The following is a 26006-nucleotide window of genomic DNA, read 5'->3' on the forward strand; positions in this document are numbered from 1 at the left end:
TGTGTGGTGGGAGGGAGCCCTTGAGCACATGGAGATCCCCAGCCCCTCTTCCTGGGACAGGTGCGGCAGGAGGAAGAGGGTGGGGGTGTCCCTGGATCTCACAGGGGTTCATGAAGCCTGACTTGGCCCCTGCCCCACTCCTCCCTTTCCTGTCCTTCACCTCCGGCCAACTGGGCCCTAATTGAGGAGGAGGAGGGGCCTGCGTGGGCCTGGGAGGGGCCCAGCGAAAGTGTTTTCACCCCTTCCTTGCCTGGGCCCAGCGAGGAGCAGGAGGACCCCAACTTGGGAAGGGGGCGTGAAGCTCCCACGAAAAAGCAGCGCAGTCCTGGACCAGACCCACTGCTCTCTGGCCTCAGTTTCCCGACTTATAAAATGGGAATGCTGAACTAAGTGACCTCCCAGAGCACTGCCAGCCCAGACAATCCAACCAGGGGAGTGTGGTAGGGTGAGGGTGGGCGTGGAGGCTATAGCAGTGGGAGGAGGGAGTCCTGGGCCAGGACCAGGGAGGCCCTGGGGAAAGGAAAGGAAACGGGAGGCCAGGGGAGGCCTGGGGGAAAGGGGGAGGGGGAGGAAGTCCCCTCCTGGCCAGGTCACTCCCAGAGGCTGGGCTGGGCCAGGGCGGGGCGGCCGATGGAGAGCAGATCTGAGCACCCAGCCACCTTTACGCTACCACCCAGCTGCCCAGGAGCCCAGCCAGGTAAGGGGCTGCACAGGCCCGCCCCCGTGCCCAGTCCCCAGCCCTCGGATGGCCTCTCTCGGCCTCGGTTGGGGCAGCGGAGTTCTGTGTGTCTGCCTGGGGCGCCCACTTCCAAACCTGGGACTCATGGGCTGCCTGGGGGATCCTGGGTTCTGTGCATCCATCTGTCTGACCGTCCCTCTCAATTTTCCCTGCCCAGGACTGGCCATACTCCCACCGCACACGTGCACACACGCGAACAGGCACCCACTGTGCTAGCATCTCTGTAAGGGCTCCAGTTCAGAGACCTGGGTCATTGGGCTGGCCCCTCGGGCAGAGGCTGAGTCTGCCCATCTCCTCCAGGCCCTCAGAACACCTGTCCTGGCCCCACCATGCTCAGGACGTTCACCACTTCCGGTAAGGCTTGCCCCCCCCATGAGCCCAGTGGGCAGAATGGCCTTGACGATTTAGGGAAGCCCCTCTTTCTAAAGACCTCCTTCACCCTCACCTCTGGATGCACCTTTCCAGGCTGCCAACGAGCGGGGAGGGGGGCATAGCCCCACTTCCCTGCCAGGGCTGGGGCTGGGGCTGGGGCTGCCCTTCCCTATGGACTGCATGAGCCTAGGGTGTGTATCCCCCATAACATGGCTTTCTTGGAGTCCCCTCTGCTAGGAGCCAGGAAGAGGGTGTCCAGATGGGGGCACGGGAGGCAGGCCTGAGTCCCCATGCACAACACCCTCTCTAACCGGGCCTTCTTCCTCACCCCTGCCCAGCTGTGCTTGGGCACCTCTCTCTGCCCAGCAACAGCAGCCAGGAGAGGCCGCCGGACACCCGGGACCCGCTGCTAGCCCAGGCGGAGCTGGCGCTGCTCTCCATAGTCTTTGTGGCCGTGGCCCTGAGCAATGGCCTGGTGCTGGCGGCCCTAGCTCGGCGGGGCCGGCGGGGCCACTGGGCACCCATACACGTCTTCATTGGCCACTTGTGCCTGGCTGACCTGGCCGTGGCTCTGTTCCAAGTGCTGCCCCAGCTGGCCTGGAAGGCCACCGACCGCTTCCGTGGGCCGGATGCCCTGTGTCGGGCTGTGAAGTATCTGCAGATGGTGGGCATGTATGCCTCCTCCTACATGATCCTGGCCATGACGCTGGACCGCCACCGCGCCATCTGCCGTCCCATGCTGGCGTATCGCCATGGAGGTGGGGCTCACTGGAACCGGCCAGTGCTGGTGGCTTGGGCCTTCTCGCTCCTTCTCAGCCTGCCCCAGCTCTTCATCTTTGCCCAGCGCAATGTGGGAGGTGGCAGCGGGGTCACCGACTGCTGGGCCAGCTTTGTGGAGCCCTGGGGCCGTCGCACCTACGTCACCTGGATCGCCCTGATGGTGTTTGTGGCACCTACCCTGGGTATCGCTGCCTGCCAGGTGCTCATCTTCCGGGAGATTCACACCAGTCTGGTGCCAGGGCCGTCAGAGAGGCCTGGGGGGCGCCGCAGGGGACGCCGGACAGGCAACCCCAGTGAGGGAGCCCGCGTGTCAGCAGCTGTGGCCAAGACTGTGAGGATGACGCTGGTGATTGTGGTCGTCTATGTGCTGTGCTGGGCACCCTTCTTCCTGGTGCAGCTGTGGGCCGCGTGGGACCCGGAGGCACCTCTGGAAGGTGGGTATAGCCATGGCTAGGGCTGTCGGGGGCCACTCGGGCTTGGCGGCGTGCCCCGGTGCACCACCAGCCATCCTGAGCCCAACGTGGATCCCACCACCTTCACAGGGGCGCCCTTCGTGCTGCTCATGTTGCTGGCCAGCCTCAACAGCTGTACCAACCCCTGGATCTATGCATCTTTCAGCAGCAGCGTCTCCTCAGAGCTGCGAAGCTTGCTCTGCTGTGCCCGGGGGCGCACCCCACCCAGCCTGGGTCCCCAAGATGAGTCCTGCACCACCGCCAGCTCCTCCCTGGCCAAGGACGCTTCATCCTAAGGAGCTATTGGGTGTCTTGCCTCCAGAGGCTTTGAGAAGCTCAGTTGCCTTCCTGGGGCTGGTCCTGGGGGCCACTGGGAAGGGGACCCATGGAGAATTGGCCAGATCCTGTGGCCCCGAGGCTGGGAAACTGTGTGTCCCTGGACAAGCCGCAGCCCCTGCCTGGGTCTCCACATCCCCAGCTGTATGAGGAGAGCTTCAGGCCCCAAGACTGTGGGGGCCCCTCAGGTCAGCTCACCGTGCTGGGTGTGGGAGGAGCTGCAGCAGAGGGCTGAGGGGCCCGGGGGTGGCAGGAAAGAGGGAGCAGGTGCCCCCAGGTGAGACAGCGGTCCCAGGGGCCCGAAAAGGAAGGACCGGGCTGGGGCCAGGGGACCTTCCTGTCTCTGCCTTTCTAATCCCTCCTTTCCTCCATCTCTCCTCATTCTCTCCCTAATAAAAGTTGCACCTCAGCTCATTTTCCACATGGCAAGGGGTCTCTTTGGATCAGGGTAACAGTGGGTGTGGAGGCAGCACACAGCCATACACAGACCCCCACACACATACCCACAGTAATGTGCACAGCTCTGGAACCCATGGTGCAGGCGGCCAAGTCTTCAAAGCTGCAGGACCCCCAGGGAAGCTGTTCTGGCCTCCAGCACCCACCCGCCCACCCCTGAGACAGAGAGCTGGCTCCCATCAGGGAATCAACACGAGGTCTTTATGAATCACCACCCAGCCCTGCCAGGCATCTGAGCAAGGGCACCTGCCACCCAGCAGCCACTGACCAGCCCTCCACAAAGTCGCAGAAGAGGGCTTTCCCCAGCCTCCAAAAGGGGTCTGGGCCAGGGCTGAGAGGCAGGCAGGCTGTGGAGTGGGCATCCCTGCATGTGCGGCCCCATCCCACCTCTGCACAGGGTGAAGTGCAGGCACCCTGAACTTGCTGGACAGGGTTGGAGAGAAGCAAGAGGGCTGGGGAGAGTGGCCGGTCCAGGGGGTAGCCGCCTGGGGCACACAGCTCCAGCAGCAGCACCTCAGTGTGGCTTGGGGGTTGTGTCCAGGCCCTGGGGGTGGGATGCTGAGGGTGAGGCTGGGGCCCCAGGGCCCCGGGAGAAGCCTTTGTTTTTGCCCAGGCGGCTGCCGGCCGGTGCCTTTGGGCTTCGGGGCCCAGGGCTGGGAGAGGTGGCAGATGCTGGCCCGAGGCCCTGGCGGACAGAGGTCTTTCCCAAGAGCTCCTTAAACACAGAGTCCATGTTCTGTGCCACGGCCTAGTGGAGGGGAAAGAAAGGGAGGGTGACCAGTGAGCTCCCCCGACTGACCCTGCCCAAGACCCACCTGAGTTCCTCCCACTCCCAAAGCAAGTCCCCAGACAACATCCCAGTCCCTCAGCCTCCAGGTCGCTCTCCCCCACTTCGCACCTGGCATCCCGCCTGCCCCTTCTGGTGTCTCTGTCACAGTCTCCTCTGAGGACAGCAATTCCTTGGTTTAGCCCGAAAGTGGGGACCCCTCTCTTCTCGCCCCCACTCTTTCCTTGGCAGAGATCACAGTCCCCCTGCCCGTGGCCTCAGGGACCGCCAGCATGCAGGGAACTCCCAGGTCAGTGTCCTCCCATGGCATCTCCTGGCTGCTCTGTCCCTGGCTCCCGCTCCTGCTCCTGCGTGTCTACCCGACCCTCCCTGGGCTCCCTAAGCCGGGGGGCTTGGCCACACCTGGGACACCCACATCTTCTCGGGTCTCTCCTCCTTGGGCTTAGCAACTTTCCCTGGGCTTCCACGTCAGTCCAACAGTGTTCACAGGTCCCATGGCACAGAGCATGGAGCAGGGCTCCCCAGGTCGTGCGCTTGCCAGAGCCACATCTTGAGCCTGCGCTCTGCTCCTTCGAGAGCCACTGCTGCCCCACTCCAATCCCCAACCAGCCACCCCCTCCTGCCTCCCTGCCATCTGTCCCTTTCATCCTCCCTGGCATGCCAGGCGCCTGCCATGGCACCGCCTGTTACCTAGCCCAGCTACAGATGCCAGCCTTGAAATCTGCCCTGGAGTCCCTTGCCTCTACCAGGTAAACAGCCTTAACTCAGCCCTGCCACTCCCTGCTCTGAAGCCAAACGTGAATTCCAACGTGCAAGCCCCAGGCTCTAGCCAGGCCAGGTGTCTTCTGTCCCTCTCATCCCTGCCTCTGTGGCCATCCCTCTCCATCCCCACTCGCCCTTACATCTTTGCCTTCCTACCCTCCATGGGGTCTGCCTTGGGCCTGTGCGTCTGGCGGCAGGTTCCCCTTAGCTAAGGCCAGGGAGGGCAAGGACTGGAACCTCAAGGAGGGAGGAGTTTGGCTCCCAAGGGAAGGCAAAGATCCCCCCAGGACAGATGTCCCTCACCTGCCACATACCCACTCTCACCTTATCCACCTCCACGTGTTGCTCCGGGGAGGCTGGGACCAAGCAGCGTCGTCTATGTCCAGAGAGTCCCACGGCCTCGGGTGAGATGCATGGCTCTGGCCTGCAGGACAGACGGGGAGCCTGGTGGGGGCTCTGGGAAGTCCCTGAGCTAACTGGGCAGTGGCTCCTCCCATCCTGCGGTGTGGCCAAGGAAAGGAGGCTGGCCCAGTGGTCCCCAAGCTCCTCTAGAGCCTCTTTCCCTGTCACAAGCTGGGTCACTCTGTCACGTCCTCATCTGCCAACTCCTCCCACTCCCACGGGGCCAAAGCCTGACCCCAGTCCCCTCTGGCCTAGAACGGCACATGTGTGGGCCCCCCAAGCCCTGTCTTCTTGCTCACCGGTGAACCAGCTCTGATGCCAGGAGGCCCTCAGGACTGCTCCCAGACTCCCCTGCAGTCTGCGGCCCTGCGCCCACCACCTGCTTCTCTGCCCTGTGGTGGGAAGCACCAGCCTGTTTTGAGTGCTCCTTCCCTGCACAGGGTCCAGGGCCAGCAGCCTCCAGCCTCCGTGCCAGTCAGAAGTAGTCAGACAGGCTCCATTCTCTGGCCTAGCCCAGACCTTCAGAATCTAACTTGGGGTCAGGGGAGGGCTGGATGAAGGGGAGGTGCGGAGACTCCAGGAACCCTGGGGCCTGAGAGCGCAGCTCACTTACCCCTCAGGCAGTGTGATATACTTGTGGGGGATGAGGCCCCGCACACCATTGTGCTCCCCCCGCCACCAGTCGCTCGAGGCCCTCTCGTGCAGCCGCAGTACGTCCCCCCGCCGGAAGCTCAGCTCCTGGGCCGTTCGGCCCGTGTAGGCAAAGCAGGCCACAGCCTCCACAACCCCCTCCAGGTCTGGGGAGGAGAGGGGGTCCAAGCTGTGGGTGGGGGGGGCGGGTGTGGACACTAGGGCAGGGACAGGGTGGGGCTCTCTGCCCATCGCCCTCACCATCCTCCTGGGCAAGCATCTCAGCTTCCAGCTCCGGCTCGTTGTCCGCCCCCAGGCTCTCCAGCTGGGCATCCCTGAGGTTCAGGGCAGAGCAAGGTGGATGAGGGGGGCTCTTCTCCAGTGGACCCCCCATCCCCTCTGCAGCACCAAGGGTGTACCCCAGGCAGCTGGCGGAAGGCGGTGCCATGCACTTCTCGTAGACGGGGCCAGGCAGTGAGGTCAGGGGCGGGAAGACCCGATCTGGCTGCAGTATGAGCGTCTGCACCAGCTGGTTCACCCGGCCCTGCAGCGCCACCGGGTCCTGCCCAGCGGGCACCGGTAGCAGCGTGGGCCCAAAGCACACGGCCAGGTTGTAGGGGTCCATCATGTTCTCATCGCTGTACTGGGCCAGGCTGGGGGGACACACACATCACAAGCAGAGAGCCCGCACCCCGAGTCCCCTTATCCCCTCGACCCTGGCCCCCACCCCAGCACTCGCCCCACAGCACTCACTGGTTGAGGAAGTTGAAGAGGTAGCGCAGAACCACCAGCACTGGCGCGGGCAGCCGCCATAGCAGGCGGCTCACGTGCTCCACCCTCTCTGCCGTGGCCTCCAGCTCTGTGGCCAAAACCGCCCAGAGAGAGCCGAGTGAGTGGGGCTGCCCTAGCAAGTGCCCTACCCCCACTGGCCTCAGGCCCCGGCCTCACCCGAAGAAGCCAGCAGCTCGCTGAACAGGTCTGGGGGGAAGAGTGGGGGCTCCAGGCTCCGGAAGTAGAGCTTCAGCACCCCGGCCACCGAGTCCAGATCGTGGGCAGTGCAGCCCTCCACCAGTGGGTCCTCCCCTGCAGACAGGCGAGTGGTGCAGTGGGGGGAGGAAGCTGGTAACGTCTGCCCGAGCCCCCAGCCCTGCCCGCCCTGCCCGTCCCCACCTCTCTCGAAGGCATCACGGATCTCTGAGACCCGGAGCTGGGCACCCGACACCCGGAAGATGCCTTCGTGCTGCAGGCCTGTGGGAGGACAACGAGCTGGTGGGCACTGAGCATCTTCCCCAGCCCCTCCAGGATGGCCTCCCATGCCAGGTGCTGGGAGCTGGGTGCTGGGTGCCAGGACAGCGGGAGGGGCTGGGTCCTGCTTACCGTTGAGGTTAATGAAGCGAATGCAGCTCTCCACCACCAGGGGCACAGGCTGGCCTGAGCACTGGGGACAGAGGGTGTTTACTTCACCATGGACACAGCATGCCCTGTGTTGTCATTCAATTGCTTTTTTTTCTTTTTGTGAGACAAGGTCTCACTCTGTCACCCAGGCTGAAGTGCAGTGGCATGATCTCGGCTCACTGCAGCCTCGACTTCCTGGGCTCAAGTGATACTCCTGCCTCAATCTCCCCAAACGGTGGGATTACAGGCATGAGCCACCGCACCAGGCTGAGTGCTTTTATTTTCTCTCAAGAGCACATCATCGTTGTCGGCATAGAGGCCTAGCACACTGTTTGTTAGATCCACTCTTACGTGTCTGATATCTTTGATGAGGTTTTAGGCAGTGCCTTACATTTTATTTGCAAATTGTTGCTGGAATATAAAAATGCAATTGAATTCTGTACACCGACCTTGAATCAAGTAACATTTAGAAACTCAAGCTGGGTGTGGTGGCTCACGCCTGTAATCCTAGCCCTTTGGGAGACTGAGGCGGGAGGATCACCTGAGGTCAGAAGTTCAAGACCAACCTGACCCACATGGTGAAACCTCACCTCTTCTAAAAATATAAAAATTAACCAGGTGTGGTGGTGCACACCTGTAGTCCCAGCTACTTGGGAGGCTGAGGCATGAGAATCGCTTGAACCCCAACAGGTAGGAGGTGAAGGCTGCAGTGAGCTGAGATCGTGACCACTGCACTTCAGCCTGGTCAACAGCACAAGACCCTGTCTCAACAAATAAAAAAAAATAAAATAAAAAAGAAAGAAACTCAAAGTGTTCATTTAAAGAATCTGTTGATTTTTGAATGTTCTACACACATAACCACATCACTGAAAATGATGGTATCAGTTCTGATCTTCTGGTATTCTCCATGCCTGGCCCCCTCTGATGCTTTCTTTACTTTTTTCTTTTTTCTCTCTTTCTTTCCTTTTCTTTCTCTGTATTTCTTTCTTTGTTTCTGTCTTTCCTTTTTTTTTTTTTCCTTCCTCCCTCCCTCCCCCCACCCCCCCGCCTCGGATTACAGGCACGTACCGCCATGCCCGGCTAATTTTTGTATTTTTAGTAGAGACGTGGTTTCACCCTGTTGCCCAGGCTGGTCTTGAACACCTGGGCTGAAGTGATCTGCCCACCTCAGCCTCCCAAAGAGCCGGGATCACAGGCGTGAGCCACCGTGCCTGGCACCCTCTGATACTTTCTGATCTCAGTATTAGTTTTCTGATCTTTCTTGCTTCCCCTTATTTCACTGTCCAGGACCCCCAGTGCCACGCTGGCCAGAAGTTGCAGGGGAGAAGCTCTCAATATCTCGCACCTAAAAATGCTGCTGCCCCAGGTTTTCTATACATTCCCATTACTAGTTAAGGATGCTCCCTTTAATCAGCAGAGGCTACAGGGGAGCCCAACAGCGGCCTGGAAGAGGCCCACCCAGAAAGGGACAGTTGATGACTGAGAGTGGAGGACCCTGGGATCAGGCAGATGCTCTGGTCACTGAGGTGACCCAAGGCTGAAGAAAGACCAGCATGTACAGGTGGGCTGGCATGTGGGGCAAAGCAAGTACCTGGATAAACTTCTCCATGTCTCCCCCAAAGAGTCTCTGGTTATACTGGGAGCTGGGGCAGGGGTGGCGGCTCTTCTGGAATTTTCTCTGTGTGTACTGGGTCCTGCGGTGAACGGGAACTGGCTCTGAGGGGGCCGGGCATGGAGAATAGGGTGCCCCACCCACCAGCCCAGCCAAGTAGGCCTCTAATTCTCTGAAGTTATTCCACAATCCAGTGTGAAAACTGGGATATTGAGGCTCAGGGAATTGGGCAGCTGAGCTGGGCCTGACGGAGAGAAGAGATGGGGGACCATCGCAGGGCCCCAGCTTCTCAGAACACACCAGCCCCTCATGAAGGACTCACCAAGACATCTCCCGCTCCTCCTTGTCACCTGTGGGGTGGGAGAACATTGGTCTGCCTCTCAGGCCAAGGGTCTTCAATGCATCCCAGAGAGAAAGGTGTGGATAATGGCCAAGGACAGGCAGGAGGGGAGGACCGTGGGCTACATAGGGTCCTGGGCCCACCTCGCTGAAGGGCCTCCTGCAGCTTCTCGTGCTTGGCCTGCAACTTGGCGAGGATGCTCCGTCCACTCAGATACTCCTGGAGCTTCTAGGCAGCCCCAAGAAGAGCCCAAAGTGTTAGCCCTGGCTTGAGCCCCTCCCTCTGCCCCAGCCACGCCCCCACGGGTCCCACCCACCAGCCCAGCCCTCCCCACCGTGAGGTAGAAGGTTTCGGTCTCCTGCTGCTGGCCACGCCTCCGGCCTGCCTGCCGGCTGCCTGGGTCTGAGCTGGTGGACTTGAGGGACTCGGTGGAGGGGCTGGTCTGGAAGGAGTCGAGCACATCCCCGTCATCCGAGGCCACCACCTCCAGCAGGGCCTGCAGTGTCGCCTTCAGTGTCTTGTTCACCTGCAGAGGAGACCGCACAGGGTGGTAAGAGATGGGGGACAGGGATGGAGACAGGAAGTCCAAGTCAGAAGGAAGGGACCAGAGGGAGGCGGGCAGGCAGGGCAGCCACTTCCAACAGCAGGCTATACAGGCTCCAGGTCCCTGTCTCCCTCTAACCCCCAGTGGGCTGCCCAGACCTCCTCCGTCTCGATGGTCTGTCGGTCCAGGCGGCTCTGGATGTTCTGGGCTCTGGGCAGAATCTCGTCCTGCAGCTCCATTTCAACGCAGATCTCAGCCACCTGCAGAGGGTGGCGGCCAGGGGGCTGAGGGCTGCGCTTGGGCAGTAGGTGCCAAGATTCCCGGGGCATAAGGGAAGCAAGCACCCTTTTGTGGCCTGGCGGCCAGACACAGGACCACCAGCCCAGACGCTCAGCTGAAGAATGGCAGAAGTGAACACATGTGTCCAAACTAAGACTTGTCCACAGAGGTTCATAGCGGCACCACTCATCCAACAGACGGATGGCTAAACTCAGTGCAGTCTACCCACAGAATGGAAGAGGATTCAGCCAGGAGAAGGAATGAATCCACTTATGTAAAGTGTTCAGCCAGGCAAATTCATAGAGACAGGAAGCAGAGGAGTGGGTGCCAGGGGCTGGAGAGGGGAACAGGGAGCAGTAGTGGCTAATGGCTCCTTTAGGGGGTGACAAAAATGTTCTGGAATTAGATGGTGATGGCTGCACAACTCTAAATATACTAAAAACCACTGAACTGTACACTTTACAACGGTGAATTTTATGGTATATGAATCATACCTTAATAAAACTCTTATTTAAAACAGAATGGTGGCCCAGCGCAGTGGCACACGCCTGTAATCCTAGCACTTTGGAAGGCTGAGGCGGATGGATTATCTGAGGTCAGGAGTTCGAGACTAGCCTGGCCAACTTAGTGAAACCCTGTATCCGCTAAATATACAAAAAATTAACTGGGCATGGTGGTGTGCATCTGTAGTCCCAGCACTTTGGGAGGCCGAGGCAGGCAGATCACAAGGTCAGGAGTTCAAGACCAGCATGACCAGCATGGTGAAACCCCGTCTCTATTAAAAAAAAATACAAAAATAGGCCGGGCGCGGTGGCTCAAGCCTGTAATCCCAGCACTTTGGGAGGCCGAGACGGGCGGATCACAAGGTCAGGAGATCGAGACCATCCTGGCTAACATGGTGAAACCCCGTCTCTACTAAAAATACAAAAAAACTAGCCGGGCGAGGTGGCGGGCGCCTGTAGTCCCAGCTACTCGGGAGGCTGAGGCAGGAGAATGGCGTAAACCCGGAAGGCGGAGCTTGCAGTGAGCTGAGATCCGGCCACTGCACTCCAGCCTGGGCGACAGAGTGAGACTCCGTCTCAAAAAAAAAAAAAAAAAAAAAAAATACAAAAATTAGCCAGGCATGGTGGCGCGTGCCTGTACTACTTGGGAGGCTGAGGCAGGAGAATCGTTTGAACCTGGGAGGCAGAGGTTGCAGTGAGCCGAGATGGCGCCATTGCACTCCAGCCTGGGTGACAGAGCGAGACTCCATCTCAAAATAAAATAAAATAGAATAGAATGGTAAGGAAGACTGAGGTCTGAGACAGAACAGGGAGGGCCCAGCCCCACTTCTTCTAGGGAAAGGAGTAGACAGAAAAACTGCTCACTCTAACTGGGCAGACATAAATTTCCGTGTGGCAAGATGAGAGCAGCTTGCGTCATGGGCAGAGTGGGAGCCAATACTTTATGAAGGAAGGAATTACTCTTTTAAGCATGTAAACATCCAGAAAGTTGACATTACAGTTAAAATTGAAAGTGAGGACTCATCTGTGGCTAAACACTTGCCCTGCTCTCCATCTCCACCAAGCCCCGCCTTACAGGACTGCAGGAAGGTGCAAGTCATGGAGAAGAAAGTACGGCCATTTTGAGATGGGCTCCGACATGGCTGACCCTTGAGGACATGGGACTCAGTGAAAGGAGCCAGTCACAGAAAGGCCCGCACTATAGGATTCCACTCCTGTGAGGGGCCTCAAATGAGAGCCGTGAACTCTGTAGACGGACAGTGGAAGGGTGGGTGCCAGGGGCTGGGGGGTAGGGAGTTGGGGTTGAACGGGCCAGAGCTTCAGTTTGGGAAGATGAACAAGTTCTGCGGCTGAATGGTGGTGATGGCTGCACAGCACCGTGAATGTGCTTCTGCCTCTGGGCCGCACACTTAAAAATGGTGAATGTGGTATGTTTTATGCTATGTGTATTTTGCCACACATTTTTTTAAAAGTTCATCTAGGCTGGACTAGCTCACACCCGCAATCCCAGCACTTTGGGAGGCTGAGGCAGGTGGATCACTTGAGCCCAGGAGTTCGAGACCAGCCTTGACAATATGGTAAAATCCTGACTCTACCAAAAATACAAAAATTAGCCCGTCTCATAACCCGGTCTCAAAATAAATAAATAAATAGATTAAAATTTAAAAATAAAATAATTGTTTTTAAAGTACAAATCTTAGCCACACATGGTGGTATGCACCTATAGTCCCAGCTACTCGGGAGTCTCAGGCAGGAGGATGACTTGAGCCCAGGAGTTGGAGGCTGCAGTGAGCTATGATCACACTACTGCACTCCAGCCTGTACAACAGAGCCAGACCCTCTCTCTAGAGAAAAAATAAATCTATCCATACCCTAGGGAACATTGAAATTTGATCCCTCCCTTAAACGCACACGATCAGTAGAAAACTAACGATTTGCTCTCTGGAAAGGATATAGCAGGGATTTGGGACTCAGGGTCCTATCAGCCCAGTCTCAGTGCTGTCCTGCTGAACACCGGAAATGTCCCAGAGCATCAACATCAGGCAAGGCCACTGTGTGACCTTGATGGGCGAAGACAGAAACAAGACCACTCTGCGATCACGTCTGAGTGAGGACAAAATCAAGAACTTCTTCCAAGCCACAAAACCATCCCTCCATCCTGGTTAATGTAAGTGACTATGACTTCCTCGCATCACTTCAGCTTCCATCACTGTCTCCTTCTAGATAAGATTAATCAAGACATCCAATCATACATCATACAATTACTCTGCTTCCAGAAGGCATTTAATCCAGGACCAAGCCCCACTTACCTGGGCCCTCCCCGCAGATCCCTTAAGGCAAGCCCAAGTCCTCTACCACCCTTCCACCACCCTCTCACCGAGAGGCCCCAGCTTCCCCACGGAGCAGGGTTCCCTCTAGCAATGGAGATTACAGGACTGTTCCTGTTAGGCTTTGGCTGGAGGGTGTGGAACTGAAACCAGGTAGTTCCAAGGAAATCCACACAGCAGAGTGAGCTCCCAGCCCTCTCGCCCCCTCTCCTCCCTAGACAGGGTCAGAAGAGTTTCTACTGGGGAAACTGGCTAGGCCAGGAGGAAGCACCACAGACATCCACATTTGTGGGGTATGTGTTCAGGCCTCTTCTTAAATATGAACTGACGGCCAAGAATCACCAAACAGACACGATCAGCAGAAAACTAACGATTTGCTCTCTGGAAAGGATATAGCAGGGATTTTGGACTCAGGGACAAAAGCAAGAAAATAGAGCAGATGCAGGAACAGGAGAAAACAAAAAACATTTCAGGCGGGGCATGGTGGCTCACACCTGTAATCCCAGCACTTTGGGAGGCTGAGGCAAGCAGATCACCTGAAGTCAGGAGTTCGAGACAAGCCTGGCCAACATGGTGAAACCCTGTCTCTACTAAAAAATAAAAATAAAAGGGTCGGGCATGGTGGCCCACGCCTGTAATCCCAGCACTTTGTGAGGCTGAGGCAGGCGGATCACCTGAGATCAGGAGTTTGAGACGAGCCTGGCCAACATAGTGAAACCCCGTCTCTACTAAAAATACAAAAATCAGCCAGGCGTGGTGGTGCACACCTGTAGTCCCAGCTACTTGGGAGGCTGAGGCAGGAGAATTGCTTGAACCTGGGAGGCAGAGGTTGCAGTGAGCCGAGATTGCGCCACAGCACTGTAGCCTGGGTGTCAGAGAAAGACTCTGTCTCAAAAAAAATTTTTTTATTTAATTTAAAAAATTAAAAAATTAGCCAGGTGTGGTATCTGGTACCTGTAATTCCAGCTAATTGGGAGGCTGAGGCAGGAGAATCACTTGAACCTAGGAGGTGAAGGCTGCAGTGGGCCAAGATCGTGCCACTGCACTCCAGCCTGGGCAACAAGGGGGAAACTGCCTCTCAAAAAAAAAAAATAAATAAAAGTTTCAGAAAGATTCAAGAAGTACTGTATTCATGAAATAAGAATAAAGGGTTGGCCGGGCACGTGGCACACCTGTAATCCCAGCACTTTGGGAGGCTGAAGCAGGCCAATTCTTTGAGCCCAGGAGTTTGAGACCAACCTGGGCAACATAGTGAAACTCCCTCGCTATAAAATATAGAAAAATTAGCCTGGCGTGGTAGTGCAAGCCTGTAGTCCTAGCTACTTGGGAAGCTGAGGTGAGAGGACCAGAAGGTTGCATCTGCAGTGAGCTGAGATCACATCACACCACTGCACTCCAGCCGGGGGGACAGAGTGAGACCCTATCTCAAAAACAAAACAAAACAAAGAATACAGACATTTTCAGATGTGCTAAGTCAGGAAACCCTTGGTGAAGGCGTCCACGAAAACAAGGGTATCAAACCAAGAAAGCTGCTGCCGTGGAATCCAGAAACAGGGCACTGGGCAGAAGCGAAGCAGTCCAGACTGGAGGGCTCTGGGGCGCTGAGGGAGGGCACAGAGGAGAAGGTGGACCCCACAGGGTGCCTGGTGTGGAGGACAGTGCTGGGACGAGGTAACGATCAACTCCTAGCAATGGGTATGTTCTAGCAAGCAGCATTCCTGAGGCGAGGGAGTTATAAATTTCAGAAGAAAAGGAAAAATTGTCCAAGGAAGGACATGTGATCCTGATACAGTACATGGCTCAGCTGCCAACAGTACCTGTTGTCATGGTGATTGAAACATTGAATGTTAATTTAGCCAAAAATTCTGGAATAAACCCACTGGGAGAACAAGATGCAGGGAAGCGTGTGGTGGCTGTGAGAGATGCTAGTCGTCATTGGCCAGTGGAAAATGGCTGCTTGATGCTGAGAGGTGGGTGGCTGTTTCTGGGGGTGGAAGCTGGGAACAGGAGGGGTAGGTTAGGGAGTAGCTGTGTGCCATCAGAAGCCCTGGTGATGTTGGACTCTTTGTAAAGTTCCAAGTCGGCCCACAAGGGGCCCAGTGTAATCCCAGGTCATTGCCAATGCCCATCAGGATAAACTGCTGCAGGAAAAACTAGCTCGAAGAAGAAGAATAAAGAAGTCCGATTCCATCTTACTGTGTGTGTGCTTCATTTCCTCCCAAGTTTGTGTCACGAAATTTAAAAACACAGAGAAACCAGCCCAGAACAATGTATGGGCAGCTACATGGCTGCCTGCTGCATGGTTTGAACAGTTAGTGTCCTGCCCTCCTTGGCCATTGTGGCGGTGCACCCTTGGAGTGAGGCTGCAAATGGAAGTGGGACAGTTCTCTAGCTGCTGCACTGCCTGAGACCATGGAGAACTTGGATTCCTGAGCAAAGCGTGGGTCACGCCACTCCACTGCCCGCCAGTACAGTGAAGGCCAGAGAATGCCGAGCCCAGCAGGGGGTGACCCTCACCTCATCCCCATCATGGGGGTGGTAGTCAAAGCGCAGCGGGGGACAGAAGATGGTAGCATGCACCTCGAGAACCTTGGCCTTGTCCCCTGAAGGATCCAGGGCCTCCACGGCTTCTTCCAGGCTGCCCAGGCCCTGCACTTGGGAGGCTTGGGTGCGGCTCTCAGCAGCCATGTAGCTTCGGAGCACCTGCCCCAGGGCCAGGTGGAACCCTGTGTCGCAGCACTGAGGAGGAAACAAGCAGACGCTCGGGTGGGTCCTGGAGCTGTAATTTCCCAGCCCCGGGGCACCAGGCACCTTTTCCCACCTGCCCACCAAGGACTCACATCCATGAGGTCCAAGACGTCATGCAGGTAGTAGTTACTGACAGCGGCGTTGACGCTGGCCAGGCTAAGCAGGTACTCGTTGCGCGCCTTTGTGCACTTGAGTTTGTGCTCCATGAACTTGGCCTGCCGCTACTCAAGACAATGCAAGTGTGCCAGGGTCACGCACGTGGCCAGCCCCTATCTCTGGCCTTTCATGTAATGCCCATCGCCACCCCTCTCGCTGTGGACAACTACACCGGAACTGGTCAAGCCCAGAAGTCCTGCTGCCTTCCCCACACCACAGCCCAATGCCAGGAGGTGACTCGACTCCCCGGCTGTTCACCTGCCAGTGCTGGCGCTGCCTGCTGTGCTTCCGCCACTTGCCTTGGTTCGAGCCACAACATTCCCCACAGAGGTGGGGGGTGACACAGAACTATTCACAGATACCTGATGAGTGGAAAGTGCGCGCGTGGCACCCCACCATGGAGGGTGTACGAGAAACCCAGCTTGGAGCTAGCACACAGGTGCACAGCTGGAAGTGGCCACAGGCCTCTGCAGGGGCCAGGGCTGAGGGGGAGCGAGCACCGCAAGGGGTAGGGATAGATCATCGAGGGCCATGAGACAGAACCTGGTGGCAACTGGGTTCTAAAGCTGGCACTCTATTTTTTTTTTTTTTTTTTTTTTTGAGACAGAGTTTCACTCTGTCGCCCAGGCTGGAGTACAGTGGCACAATCTTAGATCACTGCAACCTCCGCCTCCAGTGTTCAAGTTATTCTCCAGCCTCAGCCTCCCGAGTAGCTGGGATTACAGGCACCCGCCATCATGCCCGGCTAATTTTTGTATTTTTAGTAGAGACAGGGTTTCACCATGTTGCCAAGTTGGTCTTGAACTCATGACCTCAGGTGATCCACTCACCTCGGCCTCCCAAAGTGCTGGGATTACAGGCGTGAGCCACTGTGCCCGGCTAAAGTTGGCACTTTAACCACAGCAACCAGGGAGACCTTCCCCCAACACAGCCAAACTCTGTCATTTCCCCTAAGAACACCGGAGATGCCCGACTCCCTCCTCTGCTCCCAGAGTCCCAGAGACCATCACTCTCAGCCCCGCACAGCCTGGCATCTCCATCTAGGCATTTCCCAACCTCCCCACTCTCTCTACTGGGCTCACCTCAAACGCCCTTTCTCCGTGCGTGTCACCCCATCGCCCACCTTAAGTGTCTTCTCGCCCCTTTCAAACCTTATGGAATGGCTGGCGAACAGCAGAGCTGCAGGAGCCCTGCTCAGAGCTTGCAGAGGCTGCGTGGGGCTGTCCAGGGCCGGGCGACCATTTTGCCCGCTCTCTCAGGCCCTGGGAGCCTTCCGTATGGAATCCCTGGAACCTGATGGCGCCGTCCTGCCACTCCCGCCCTCCCCTGCACCCAGCCCTGGCTTCCCCCTCAGCACAGCAGGTCCTAGTCAGGGCCCATGCCCCATAGGCCTGCATCCGAGGTGCCCCCCGGGCCCACCTTCTCCACCAGCCGCCCTCCCTTCCTGAGGGAGCTCTTGCGGAGGGGCCCTGCCTCAGTGGCAGCAGCAGTGGTGGTGGGGACACTCCGGCCTGCCCGCTTCTCCTCCTGCCGCTCGGCCTCCCGGAGCTTGGCCTCAGCATTCACGCTCTCCATGTGATATGCCTGGTACGTCTTCTTGGCCTGCAAGGAGACCCAAAGCAAGGTAGTGCTGCTGAAGGCCACGGCCGGGCCAGCCCCTAACCCTCCATCCCTGCCCCTCTGGAACTTGGATCTCAGAGCTGGGCAATCCCATGTGAGCACTTAGCCTAATGCCTTGTGCTTAGGGAGAGAGGGCCTTTGCTCCTAGGTGCATGCTTCTCCCTGAGCCTGGCTTGGGAGATGTGATGGCCTGGGGATGTTCTTCCCCAGCTGTGAGTGGCATTTCTCCCTGGGCCATTGGGGCAGGCCCCTCCCCGGCCCTTTCCTCACCGTCTGGAGCTCTGAGACCACCTCCAGGAGCTCGTCCTGCAGCTGCTGCTCCAGATCCCTGCTCTAGAGGCAGAGGCAGGGGTGAGCACAGCACTGCCCAGAGAGGCCCCGCCAGGCACTGGAAGCTCTGCCCAGCTCAAGCCTCATCTGGGAGGCACACAGATTCACTCTGCCTGGTCCCCACCTGGCCTCCAGTGCCCTCCCAGCCTCCTGATCCCAAAGCCTTGAACACTTCCCATGGCCCAGGGTGAGAGCCTCACCTTCTTGACCAGGCGCCCCACGTCCTCCGCAATGTGACTCAGGCGCTGGGCCAGGGGCCCGGCCAGCACCTCGCTCAGGGCCGCGCTCTCCCGGCTCTGCTGCCGCGTATGCTGCAGCAGCACTGCCCAGCAGTGCAAGGGCGACAGGAGTGACGGCTCCTTCCTGGGGGTAGAGGGGCAGTGAGACCTGCAAGCAGACCCTGCCGTGGCCCCCCTGCCAGCACATCACCTACCGGAAGCTTTGGTGCTCCCGGCTGCTACCCAGGCGGCCTCCACGGCTGGAGAAGCGCTCGGCCAGCTTTTCCAGGCCCCGGGAGTACTCCAGCTCCACCTCAGCGCGGCGCCGCATGAACTCTGCCAGTTCCTGCAGCAGCTCCCGCCGCAGCTCACCCTGCAGCTCCAGGCAGCGCAGCTGCTCGCTCAGCTGCCAGCGCATCTCTGTGGGGGGAACCACAGCTCAGGCCTGGCCAGCATGCCCTGCCTGGGTCAGCCAGGCCAGCGTGGGGTGGGAGAGGCAGAGACACACAGACCCCAGTCCCGTCTGCTCTGAGGGCTCCTTTGGACCCAGCCTAGGTTGAAGGCAGGAACTAAGAGGGGAGGAAAGAGGCTAGGCCCCTGCAGGCAGATCTGGCCTCAGCTGTCCAGCCCACCTCTGTGCTGAGGCCAACAGATGGCCCGAGCCACCCGGTTGAGGGGGAAAGAGAAGGGTGTCCCAGAGAGAGGGGAGAGCCGCACAAAGGCCCAGCGTAAGAGGGAGCAAGGCCGCCCTGGGAAGGGTGAAGCCATTCACGGTGGGTGGAACACAAGGCTGCCCAACCCTGTCTCACCCCAACGCCAGCCAGGCACCTTTCAGTTTGGCTTCCTGTCTCTCCCTCATTCCTGGAAAGCCACTGAATGGTTTCCCCTGCCACTTCCTTTCCCCCAGTACCCAGGCCCCAGGAGGTGGCAGCCTCCCTTGCAAACACCCAGATACACAACACACAGATCACAGCGCTGCTCAGGGCAAGGCTGCAGCGATCTCGCAGTCTCAGTGGCTGGGGAACCCTGCCCTCAGGCCCCAGGGGAAAGGACAGTCCACAGTGAGGGCTGGGCACCAAGGAGAGCTGATCCCACCTTGGAAGTGAAAGGATGGGGCAGGGAGCTAGTCCCTGTCTTCTGTCCCCACTTCCCACTCCCAATCATCCCCCGCCCCACCTGTGCATTCCCTCACCGTGCAGAAAGAGTCACACCCAGGGCCCCATACCGCCAGCCTTTTGACACCCTATCACTGGCTTGATTTGGCAACACTGCTTCCCCCACACAGGCCTGAAGCAAAGAAGTGCCTGTCCGGCAAGTTTAAGCAACCTGCGGAAGACACTTTTGCCACCTCCTGAGTGCCCAGCCAGGCACTGAGGGTCCCAGGTAAATAAGATGCTAGCTCAGCTTCTGGCCAGTAGGCTGCCCACCTACTCATCTCCATGCACATCCCCAGGGAGGGACATGAACTGATTTCTTCCTTCAGCAGAATGTTGATTATGCACCCATTCTGTGGCAGGCACGTTTTAAATACAGAGGCAAAGAGGGTTGACCAAGTGTCTGCCCTCTTGGAGCTGGGATTGGAATGGGGCACGGACACATACCAGAATGTCCAGGAGTGATGGGTGCTGAGAAGATGAACACACAAAGCAAGATCAGAGCCGGGGGTGGGTGGGGACAGGGAGGATCTCTTTTTAAAGGAGGGTGGTCAAGAACAAGCTGCATCGTTGGAGCAGAAGGCTGCAGCTGGCTGTGTGGGGGCAGTAGGGGGAGTCCGAGAGACCGGTAGGGACAGATGGCACAGAGCCCGTGGTCTAGGCAGAACTCCCAGCTGGACTCCGAGTGAGAGAGGAGCCACAGTAGTGGGGGAATGTGGTCCAGCTTCGTTTTCAGGGCCCACTCACACTGCCAGGTGGAGCCCAGGTGGCCGCTACCGCATTAATCCAGGCAAAAGACAGCAGGGATTCAGACCAGGACAAGCGAGGGAGGACTCCGCTGGGAAGAGCTCAATCCCATTGGATTTCTGTCCCGCCAGTGACTTCCCAGGGCCTGTTGCATGGGGACCCTGTGGGTTTGGCCTGCCCAGCATCCTTACCTCCTCCCTGATCTCCTCTTGCAGAATGTCCCCTCCCTAGTCTCAGCTCCCCTGACTCCAGGTGCCCCAGCCCTGGCTGCATGCGTCACCCACCCCTCCGTCCCTCCACTCCCTGCCCCCACCAGACTAGCCAGGTGAGGGACCCAGGAGCCTGATCCTTCCAATTGAATTACTGAACAGGAGAGCTCTTCCCACTGAGGGATCAAGCTGGGTAAGTGGAAGCCTGGGGCGGGGGACCTCCTGACAGGGCAGGGCAGAGCCCACGATGCCAAGTGAGACAGATGGAGAGTGTCCTCATCCTATCTGAGGCTGGCCTCCTGTGGTTAACTTGTCAGCTCCAAGGCCAGGTGGGGTGGGCGCTAATGCCATTTGAAATCAGGAGAGTCCTCACTGAATCAGTTTAACGTTTTGTTTTGTTTATTTTGTTTTGAGACGGAGGATATTGCCCAGGCTGGAGTACAGTGGTGCAATCTCGGCTCCCTGAAACCTCCGCCTCCCGGGTTCCAGCGATTCTCCCACCTCAGCCTCCCGAGTAGCTGGGACTACAGGCATGCACCACCACACCCAGCTAATTTTTGTATTTTTAGTAGAGACAGGGCTTCACCACGTTGGCCAGACTGGGTCTCAAACTCCTGACCTCAGGTGATCCGCCCGCCTCGGCCTCCCAAAGTGCTGGGATTACAGGCGTGAGCCACCACGCCCAGCCCAGTTTAACATTTTTTGATAGAAGTAAATTTCATTTCATTCCAAGAAAGGTGCGACTGCTCACCTCACTGGCCCTCTGGAGCCTGTCTTGCCCTGCTTCCCCCAGAGGAATACAATCTCTGGGGACTTATGACAACTGAACAGTGCAGAAGGAACCAGCAGAGGGAACTGCTGCCTTTCTTCATCACTGCCGGCAGTAAAAGCTAACTGGAAGCCATGTCCCAGTCCAGATCCGGGCATGCACACCCGGCTGGTGTTGAGCAGGAAACTTGTGAATTGCAAGTTGATTGCACTGGTGGCTTTCCTGGCCGAGCTTTCAGATCTCAGTTCAGACAAACTCGTCAGCACACCCTGTCCTGGCCTCCCCCCAAACTAGGGCTGGCCCTCTTCCGACCCCTTCTTGGCACACTGCACTTTCCCTCTGTGGTGCTTATTATCATAATGGAAAGTCTATGTCTCCCCCACTAGACCCATGAGCCATGTGAGGGCAGGGTGGGTGCTGACGCCATTTGAAATCAGGAGAGTCCTCATTGAATACTGTTTTTACTCTGGGTAAAAAGCCAGGGCTGGAGGGGCTGGAGTCGGGGTTCTCTCCTGTACAGCAGTATACTTCCAGGGCCTGGGACAGCAGAGATGTATAGGAAACATCTGGCAAAAGGAGAGCTGGAATCCATGTCTGCCTGAATTACAGAGCTGGGCCCAGGGCCCCACCAGCACTTCCTGTGAGCAAGGCATTTGGTCTCACTTCTGCTGACAAGCAAAACAGAAGAGAAGATGGTCTCCAAAACCACGGCTATGCTGACCTTTGAGAATTTAGGGTGTCAAGACAGTGACCCCGTTTTGTAGCATGATAGGAAGTTTTTCTAGGGTGTGGGATGCAGACCCAGAGCAAGTGAGGAACCCTTAGATAGTCTTGCTCGAAACCCCAACTTTTCAGTGTGAAATCACTGACCCATATTTGCTGATTGAAGTTTTCCAAGTCTTTCAGCTTCATGGCATTTTGGGGAAGCAGGATGGAGATGATTACTTCCATCTGAGCAAGATGATGGTGAGGCTTGGAAAGCTGGCTCACCCTGCGTAGTCACCTCAAGCTGGTTCTGGACACAGGCTGCCTTTTCCAAAGGAGGAGGACTGGGGCATACTTTAAAGGGTATAAATTGCTTGCACTGAATAATGATGTTAGAACCTACATCTCTGGGTTGAAAGGCACTTCAAGGGTTATTGCATTCTACGTCCTAGAAGTTGTAGTGCTGTGTTACCACGGGCAAGTCACTGCACCTCTCTGAGCTTGTTTCCGTAACTGGTAAAATGGAGTGATTGAGAGTGATATGGAGGAGCTGCTGGCGCTGAGATGCTGCCTCTTTCCTTTGCAAGAGTTACCATGCCCTGAATAAGATGGGCACAAGCTATTGGCTAAGAATTTGCAAAGCTGATTTGCATGTGATTTGCACATGGGTGTTTATCAGAACCCAAAGAGGTTCAATTTCAGAAGGCTGAGAAGCCAGCCCTGTTAAATCTCTCAACCAAGACTCACTGCGCCAGCTTGACCCAGAGACAGTGGCCCTTGCCTCTGATCCCCCTCAGTGCTAAAGGGGGGCAAAAGGTGCTGAGGCTCCAGGGACTACACTGGGGTTAGGGCCAGGTGATCTCCACCAATCCACTCACCCAGACTCCCTTACTCACCCCCCACCCCCCACCCCCTAGCCCAATCAAGGTGGTTGACTTCACTGTAGCTAAACTACCGCCTTCTGGGGGGCACGTTGGTACATCCGGCTCCCCTTTACCGGCGGCCACCAGTGTCTACACTGAACCTTGGGTGAGGAGCAGAGACCCAAGGAGGACAAAGACCAAAAGAAGGAAGACAGGAAAGAAGGAAGGGAAGATGGCAGGCGGTTGAGGCCAAATGGGCGTGGGGAGGCAGGCAAGAGGCTCAGGCTCCCTCCTCCACCCCCACTCCAGAGGTCGCTGGGGAGAGCATCGGGCCCTGGGTCAGCGCGGGGACGCTTGGGGCTCCCTCACGACCTTGGGGTCTCCGCAGGAAACGGGCCGGGAGCGCCCGGCGCCCTCTCACCTTTGACTTGCGTCTCATACTCAGCCTGCAGCCCCCGCTCCCGCCGCAGCTTCCCGTGAGCGGCCATGGCGGCCTAGCGGCCGCGCCGTCGAACCCCACTGCTCCCACGCGGCCGTGAGTGGGCCCGGCGCCGGGACTTGGGGGCGCTGCGGCCAGCACCCTGCGCGGGCTCCGCCCAGCCCCGCCCCCAGCGCGGCTCCCGGTGGGGCGGGGCGGCCCAGGGCTGGCACTGCCCGCGAGGGGCTCCTGGGGGCAGGGCGCCCCTTCCAGCCCCACTGTGCCCCGGTCTTGCCGTCTCCTCCCACTGGGCCTGCACCTAGACTGCCTTGTGCCCAAAGCCCCGCTGCCAAGCAGCCGGAGCGGGCATGAGAGCCCCAACATAAGCTGGCATCCCAGGCTGCCATCCCCCCACCTCCAGAAGGCTGTCCCTGGTCACCACTGCCAGACTGCACAGTTCACAGCGGGGCCGCTGGCCCACAGTACCAGTGGACATGAACACCATTGCTGCCCCAGGCTCTGGACTCCCCCTGGGTGGCCTGCTTCCCCCAGACATCGGATGGGGTCCTCCCTTCCCAAGTCAGCCCCCAGAGAGGTCCAAGGAGCCTTGAGAGCTGGGGTGGGAAGTTCAGAGGGGAGGGGGAAGGAAGGTCAGCACCAGAGAGCAGAACCTCAGCAGCTGGCTGCCATTCCCTCCAGGCCCCCTTGGTAGGGGAGGAGAGTTCAGCTCCGGTTCCCCTTCTGCTCAGCCCCACGATTTCCCCATAGGCGGTTACCACTTCCTGCTGCCGGAAGAGACTGCTCTGCCTCCCTTCCCCTGCAGCTGCACCTGCCCGTCATAGGCCTGAGGGGGGCAGCCCCCTCGGAGTAAGATCTTAGCTACCCTGGGGGCAAGTCTTGGGGCCTCCCTCATCCACGGGTGGTGGGGCTTTCCTCCACTCTCTACCACAGGGCAGCAGCTTTTCTCCGGGAAATCGGGAAGGCAGGAGGCAGGAGGCGGTTGACAAGTCAAGCAGACAACTTACTTCAATTTGGTGGGAGGGAAATCCCTGGGGTATAGATGTGGGGAGAGGGGCAAGGCACTTGGGCACCAGGCGTCTGTTCCGAAGGCGGGCCTGCGGGCACTAGTGCAGGGGTACTAGGCGTGTGTTTGCACGCATGTCAGAGTAAGGCTCTGTGCAAATGTGGGCACATATGACCCTGACCTGCAGATCTGGGGAGGAGAGGCTGTGCGGGTACTTCCTGCCTTTCAACTAGGAGCAATTAATTCTCTTGCCCAGAAGGGAAAAAACACTCCCTCACCTCCCCTCCCCCTTCTCCCAGTACCAAGGCCCTTCCCGAACACGTCGTCGAGTGTGTCTGCAGGACCTGGGGCTTCAAGGCCTGGGAGCTAGCCAGACCCAGGCAGGCCCAGGACCTGGACTTCCAGCAGCTGCCCTCGGAAGTACCGATGTTCGAGTTCTCCAGCGAGACTAGAGAGCCTGCGCCCCTGCCTACAGCCGCACCCACACCCTAACCTGCTCCTGGTTGGGAGACTCCCACGTCCCACCTCTGCCTCAGGCCAAGGGGAAGCAGGGACCCCCGCCCCTCCCTAGCTGGCCCCCACATCCGAGCCCCGACTGGTCCCCAAAGATCCCTCCACCCAGCAGAGCCAGACACAGGGCTCAGGCAGGCAGGAAAGGCCTCAGTCCGTGGCTTCAAACGCTCTCTTCGCTCTTTTTTTCACTCCAGAGCTATTCCTAGGATGCCCCATTCAGCCCGTGCTTTAGAGCCTGAGTGTTTGGCCCAGGCTTTTAGGGCACTTGTTTGGCATTTAAGGCCCTGAACGCAACTGCCCCCTGCTGCTCGCTCTATCCTTCGCTCCATTGTTCCCCTTCAAAGCATTCAAAAGCCAGGCAGCCCGCAGAAGGCGGGGACCTGTCCGCATGGGGACGGAGGGAGCGGCCGACAGGCATCGGGCCCGCCAGGGACGGGTCCAGCGGGCCGGGCAGGGGCGGAAGGAGGGCGCCGCGGACGCCGTGGGAGCTTGGGCCAGCTCCCTTCCACCGGCGCCGGGGCGCGGCCGAGGCAGTGCCCAAGCCCGCCCTTCCCCCGCACCCCACGCGCAGAACCCAGAGCCGCCGGACCAATCAGAGCCTGGGAACGAAGCTTGCCGCGGGCTTGCGAACCGGAAGACACTGACGCCAGGCGCGGGGCGGGCCAGAGCTCCGCCTCCGGCCCATACAAAGGGAAGCCCACGTCTTAAGCCAATCAGAACACAGCCTCGCCCGAGCCGGGAACCGGAGAGCTGCGGGCGTGCGCAGACGCGCCTTTCCGGCCCCGGCCCCGCCCTGCCGGTCTCCGGGCTCCGCTTCCACAGCAGCTGGCTGCCTGCTGGTCACGTGCCAGGCGCCAGCCAAAGAGAACCGAGCTCCAGGTCTGTTTGGCGAATTTTCAACCTGGCGGAGGAGCAGTGCCACCTGCAGTAGCAGGGTACACAGAGGGCTCAGGAATACAGGGCCCGCCCAGGGACTAGGAACAGCAAGCGATGGCTTTGCAGCCGGAGGGAAGGGAAGGGAGGAGACACAGGAGAGAGCGTTACGGTTAGGGTGACTCCATGAAAAACAGGATTTTGGTGTGTGTGTATTTATTTATTTATTTATTTAGAGACGGGTCTCTGTCCCTGGAGTGTGGTGGCGTGATCAGGGCTCACAGCAACCTCCACCTCCCGGGCTCAAGGGATCCTCCTGCTTCAGCCTCCCGAGTAGCTGGGATTACAGGCGTGCACCACCACACCTGGTTTTCTATTTTTAGTAGAGATGGGGTTTCGCCATGCTGCCCAGGCTGGTCTCCAACTCCTGAGCTAAAGTGATCCGCCCACCTCGGCCTCCCAAAGTGCTGTGATTACAGGCATGAGCCACCGCACCCAACAGCCACCCAGTTTTGTATTCTGCATGAAATTATTTTGAGGGAATAAATGGCTTTATGTATTTGTGTAACCCCATAGAAACTGTACAACACAGACAGGAAACCTAATGTAAACCATGGGCTATAGTTTACAATAACTTATCAGTATTAGCTCATCAACAATAACAAATACACCAACTAATACAAAATGTCAATAGGGCAAACGGGGGGAATTGTACTAAAAATAAATTATTTTCAAATGCAAACTCAGGGAGTAGACTCAAGAGGTATCATGGACTCACTGACCATTAGGGTGGCAGGGAAGGGAGGACTCAAGGACCGTTGACAGGGCGTCTGGCTGGGTCATTATACTCAGGACAGCTGTAGATAAGCCCAATGAGCAGTCAGATGTCCACATCTGGAGCCCACGGCTATGCCGCAGAGCTGCTGTAGCCCAAAGCAGGTGT

At 58.0% G+C, this 26006-nt stretch overlaps 2 protein-coding genes and 1 long non-coding RNA gene across 37 annotated transcripts; 2 read left to right on the forward strand and 1 right to left on the reverse strand.

Annotated features, from left to right (window-relative positions):
• The first annotated feature begins 248 nt into the window (after positions 1–248).
• On the forward strand, positions 249–3102 carry AVPR2 (arginine vasopressin receptor 2). Of its 6 annotated transcripts, none has more exons than XM_001088539.5 (4): positions 249–697; positions 897–1093; positions 1450–2325; positions 2434–3102. In XM_001088539.5, the coding sequence occupies exons 2-4, from the start codon at positions 1069–1071 to the stop codon at positions 2637–2639; spliced, it is 1107 nt and encodes a 368-aa protein (XP_001088539.1). In that variant the 5' UTR covers positions 249–697; positions 897–1068; the 3' UTR covers positions 2640–3102. The 6 variants fall into 6 exon arrangements, with proteins under 6 accessions (XP_001088539.1, XP_077845106.1, XP_077845107.1 ...); XM_077988980.1 differs by having other exon boundaries at positions 2510–3102; XM_077988981.1 differs by having other exon boundaries at positions 2513–3102.
• Positions 3103–3314: 212 nt separating this feature from the next.
• On the reverse strand, positions 3315–23423 carry ARHGAP4 (Rho GTPase activating protein 4). 30 transcript variants are annotated; one of them, XR_013412873.1, is made up of 22 exons: positions 22657–22962; positions 18004–18208; positions 17771–17933; positions 17511–17573; positions 17040–17222; positions 15557–15685; positions 15234–15455; positions 9766–9867; positions 9398–9589; positions 9207–9291; positions 9046–9073; positions 8703–8805; positions 7094–7154; positions 6887–6964; positions 6665–6799; positions 6470–6575; positions 6136–6369; positions 5978–6051; positions 5620–5883; positions 5386–5498; positions 5009–5108; positions 3315–3883 (listed from the first exon to the last, which is right to left on the reverse strand). XR_013412873.1 is itself a non-coding variant. In XM_077988892.1 (22 exons), the coding sequence occupies exons 1-22, from the start codon at positions 21539–21541 to the stop codon at positions 3650–3652; spliced, it is 2778 nt and encodes a 925-aa protein (XP_077845018.1). In that variant the 5' UTR covers positions 21542–23423; the 3' UTR covers positions 3315–3649. The 30 variants fall into 30 exon arrangements, 28 of the variants coding, with proteins under 28 accessions (XP_077845018.1, XP_077845013.1, XP_014984018.2 ...); XR_013412874.1 differs by having other exon boundaries at positions 5009–5182; XM_077988892.1 differs by having other exon boundaries at positions 5386–5478; positions 5700–5883; positions 21538–23423.
• On the forward strand, positions 8039–22802 carry LOC144338638 (uncharacterized). Its single transcript, XR_013412898.1, has 3 exons — positions 8039–8308; positions 10458–10696; positions 20590–22802. It is a non-coding gene; the product is annotated as an uncharacterized LOC144338638 (long non-coding RNA).
• Positions 23424–26006: the final 2583 nt, after the last annotated feature.

This window comes from Macaca mulatta, chromosome X (assembly GCF_049350105.2).
Source record: "Macaca mulatta isolate MMU2019108-1 chromosome X, T2T-MMU8v2.0, whole genome shotgun sequence".
Classification (NCBI taxonomy): domain Eukaryota; kingdom Metazoa; phylum Chordata; class Mammalia; order Primates; family Cercopithecidae; genus Macaca; species Macaca mulatta.

Excerpts from the sequence above, each read along its gene's own strand:
- AVPR2 (XM_077988978.1), top strand. The coding sequence starts at position 631 with ATGGAGAGCAGATCTGAGCACCCAGCCACCTTTACGCTACCACCCAGC. Across the intron at positions 1,094-1,449 it reads CAGGACGTTCACCACTTCCG|CTGTGCTTGGGCACCTCTCT; the intron begins GTAAGGCTTGCC and ends ACCCCTGCCCAG. Across the intron at positions 2,326-2,509 it reads CCCGGAGGCACCTCTGGAAG|CAGCAGCGTCTCCTCAGAGC; the intron begins GTGGGTATAGCC and ends TGCATCTTTCAG.
- ARHGAP4 (XM_077988882.1), bottom strand. The coding sequence starts at position 22,723 with ATGGCCGCTCACGGGAAGCTGCGGCGGGAGCGGGGGCTGCAGGCTGAG. Across the intron at positions 9,590-9,765 it reads AGACCATCGAGACGGAGGAG|GTGAACAAGACACTGAAGGC; the intron begins GTCTGGGCAGCC and ends TCTCCTCTGCAG. Across the intron at positions 6,965-7,093 it reads TCGCTTCATTAACCTCAACG|GCCTGCAGCACGAAGGCATC; the intron begins GTAAGCAGGACC and ends GTCCTCCCACAG.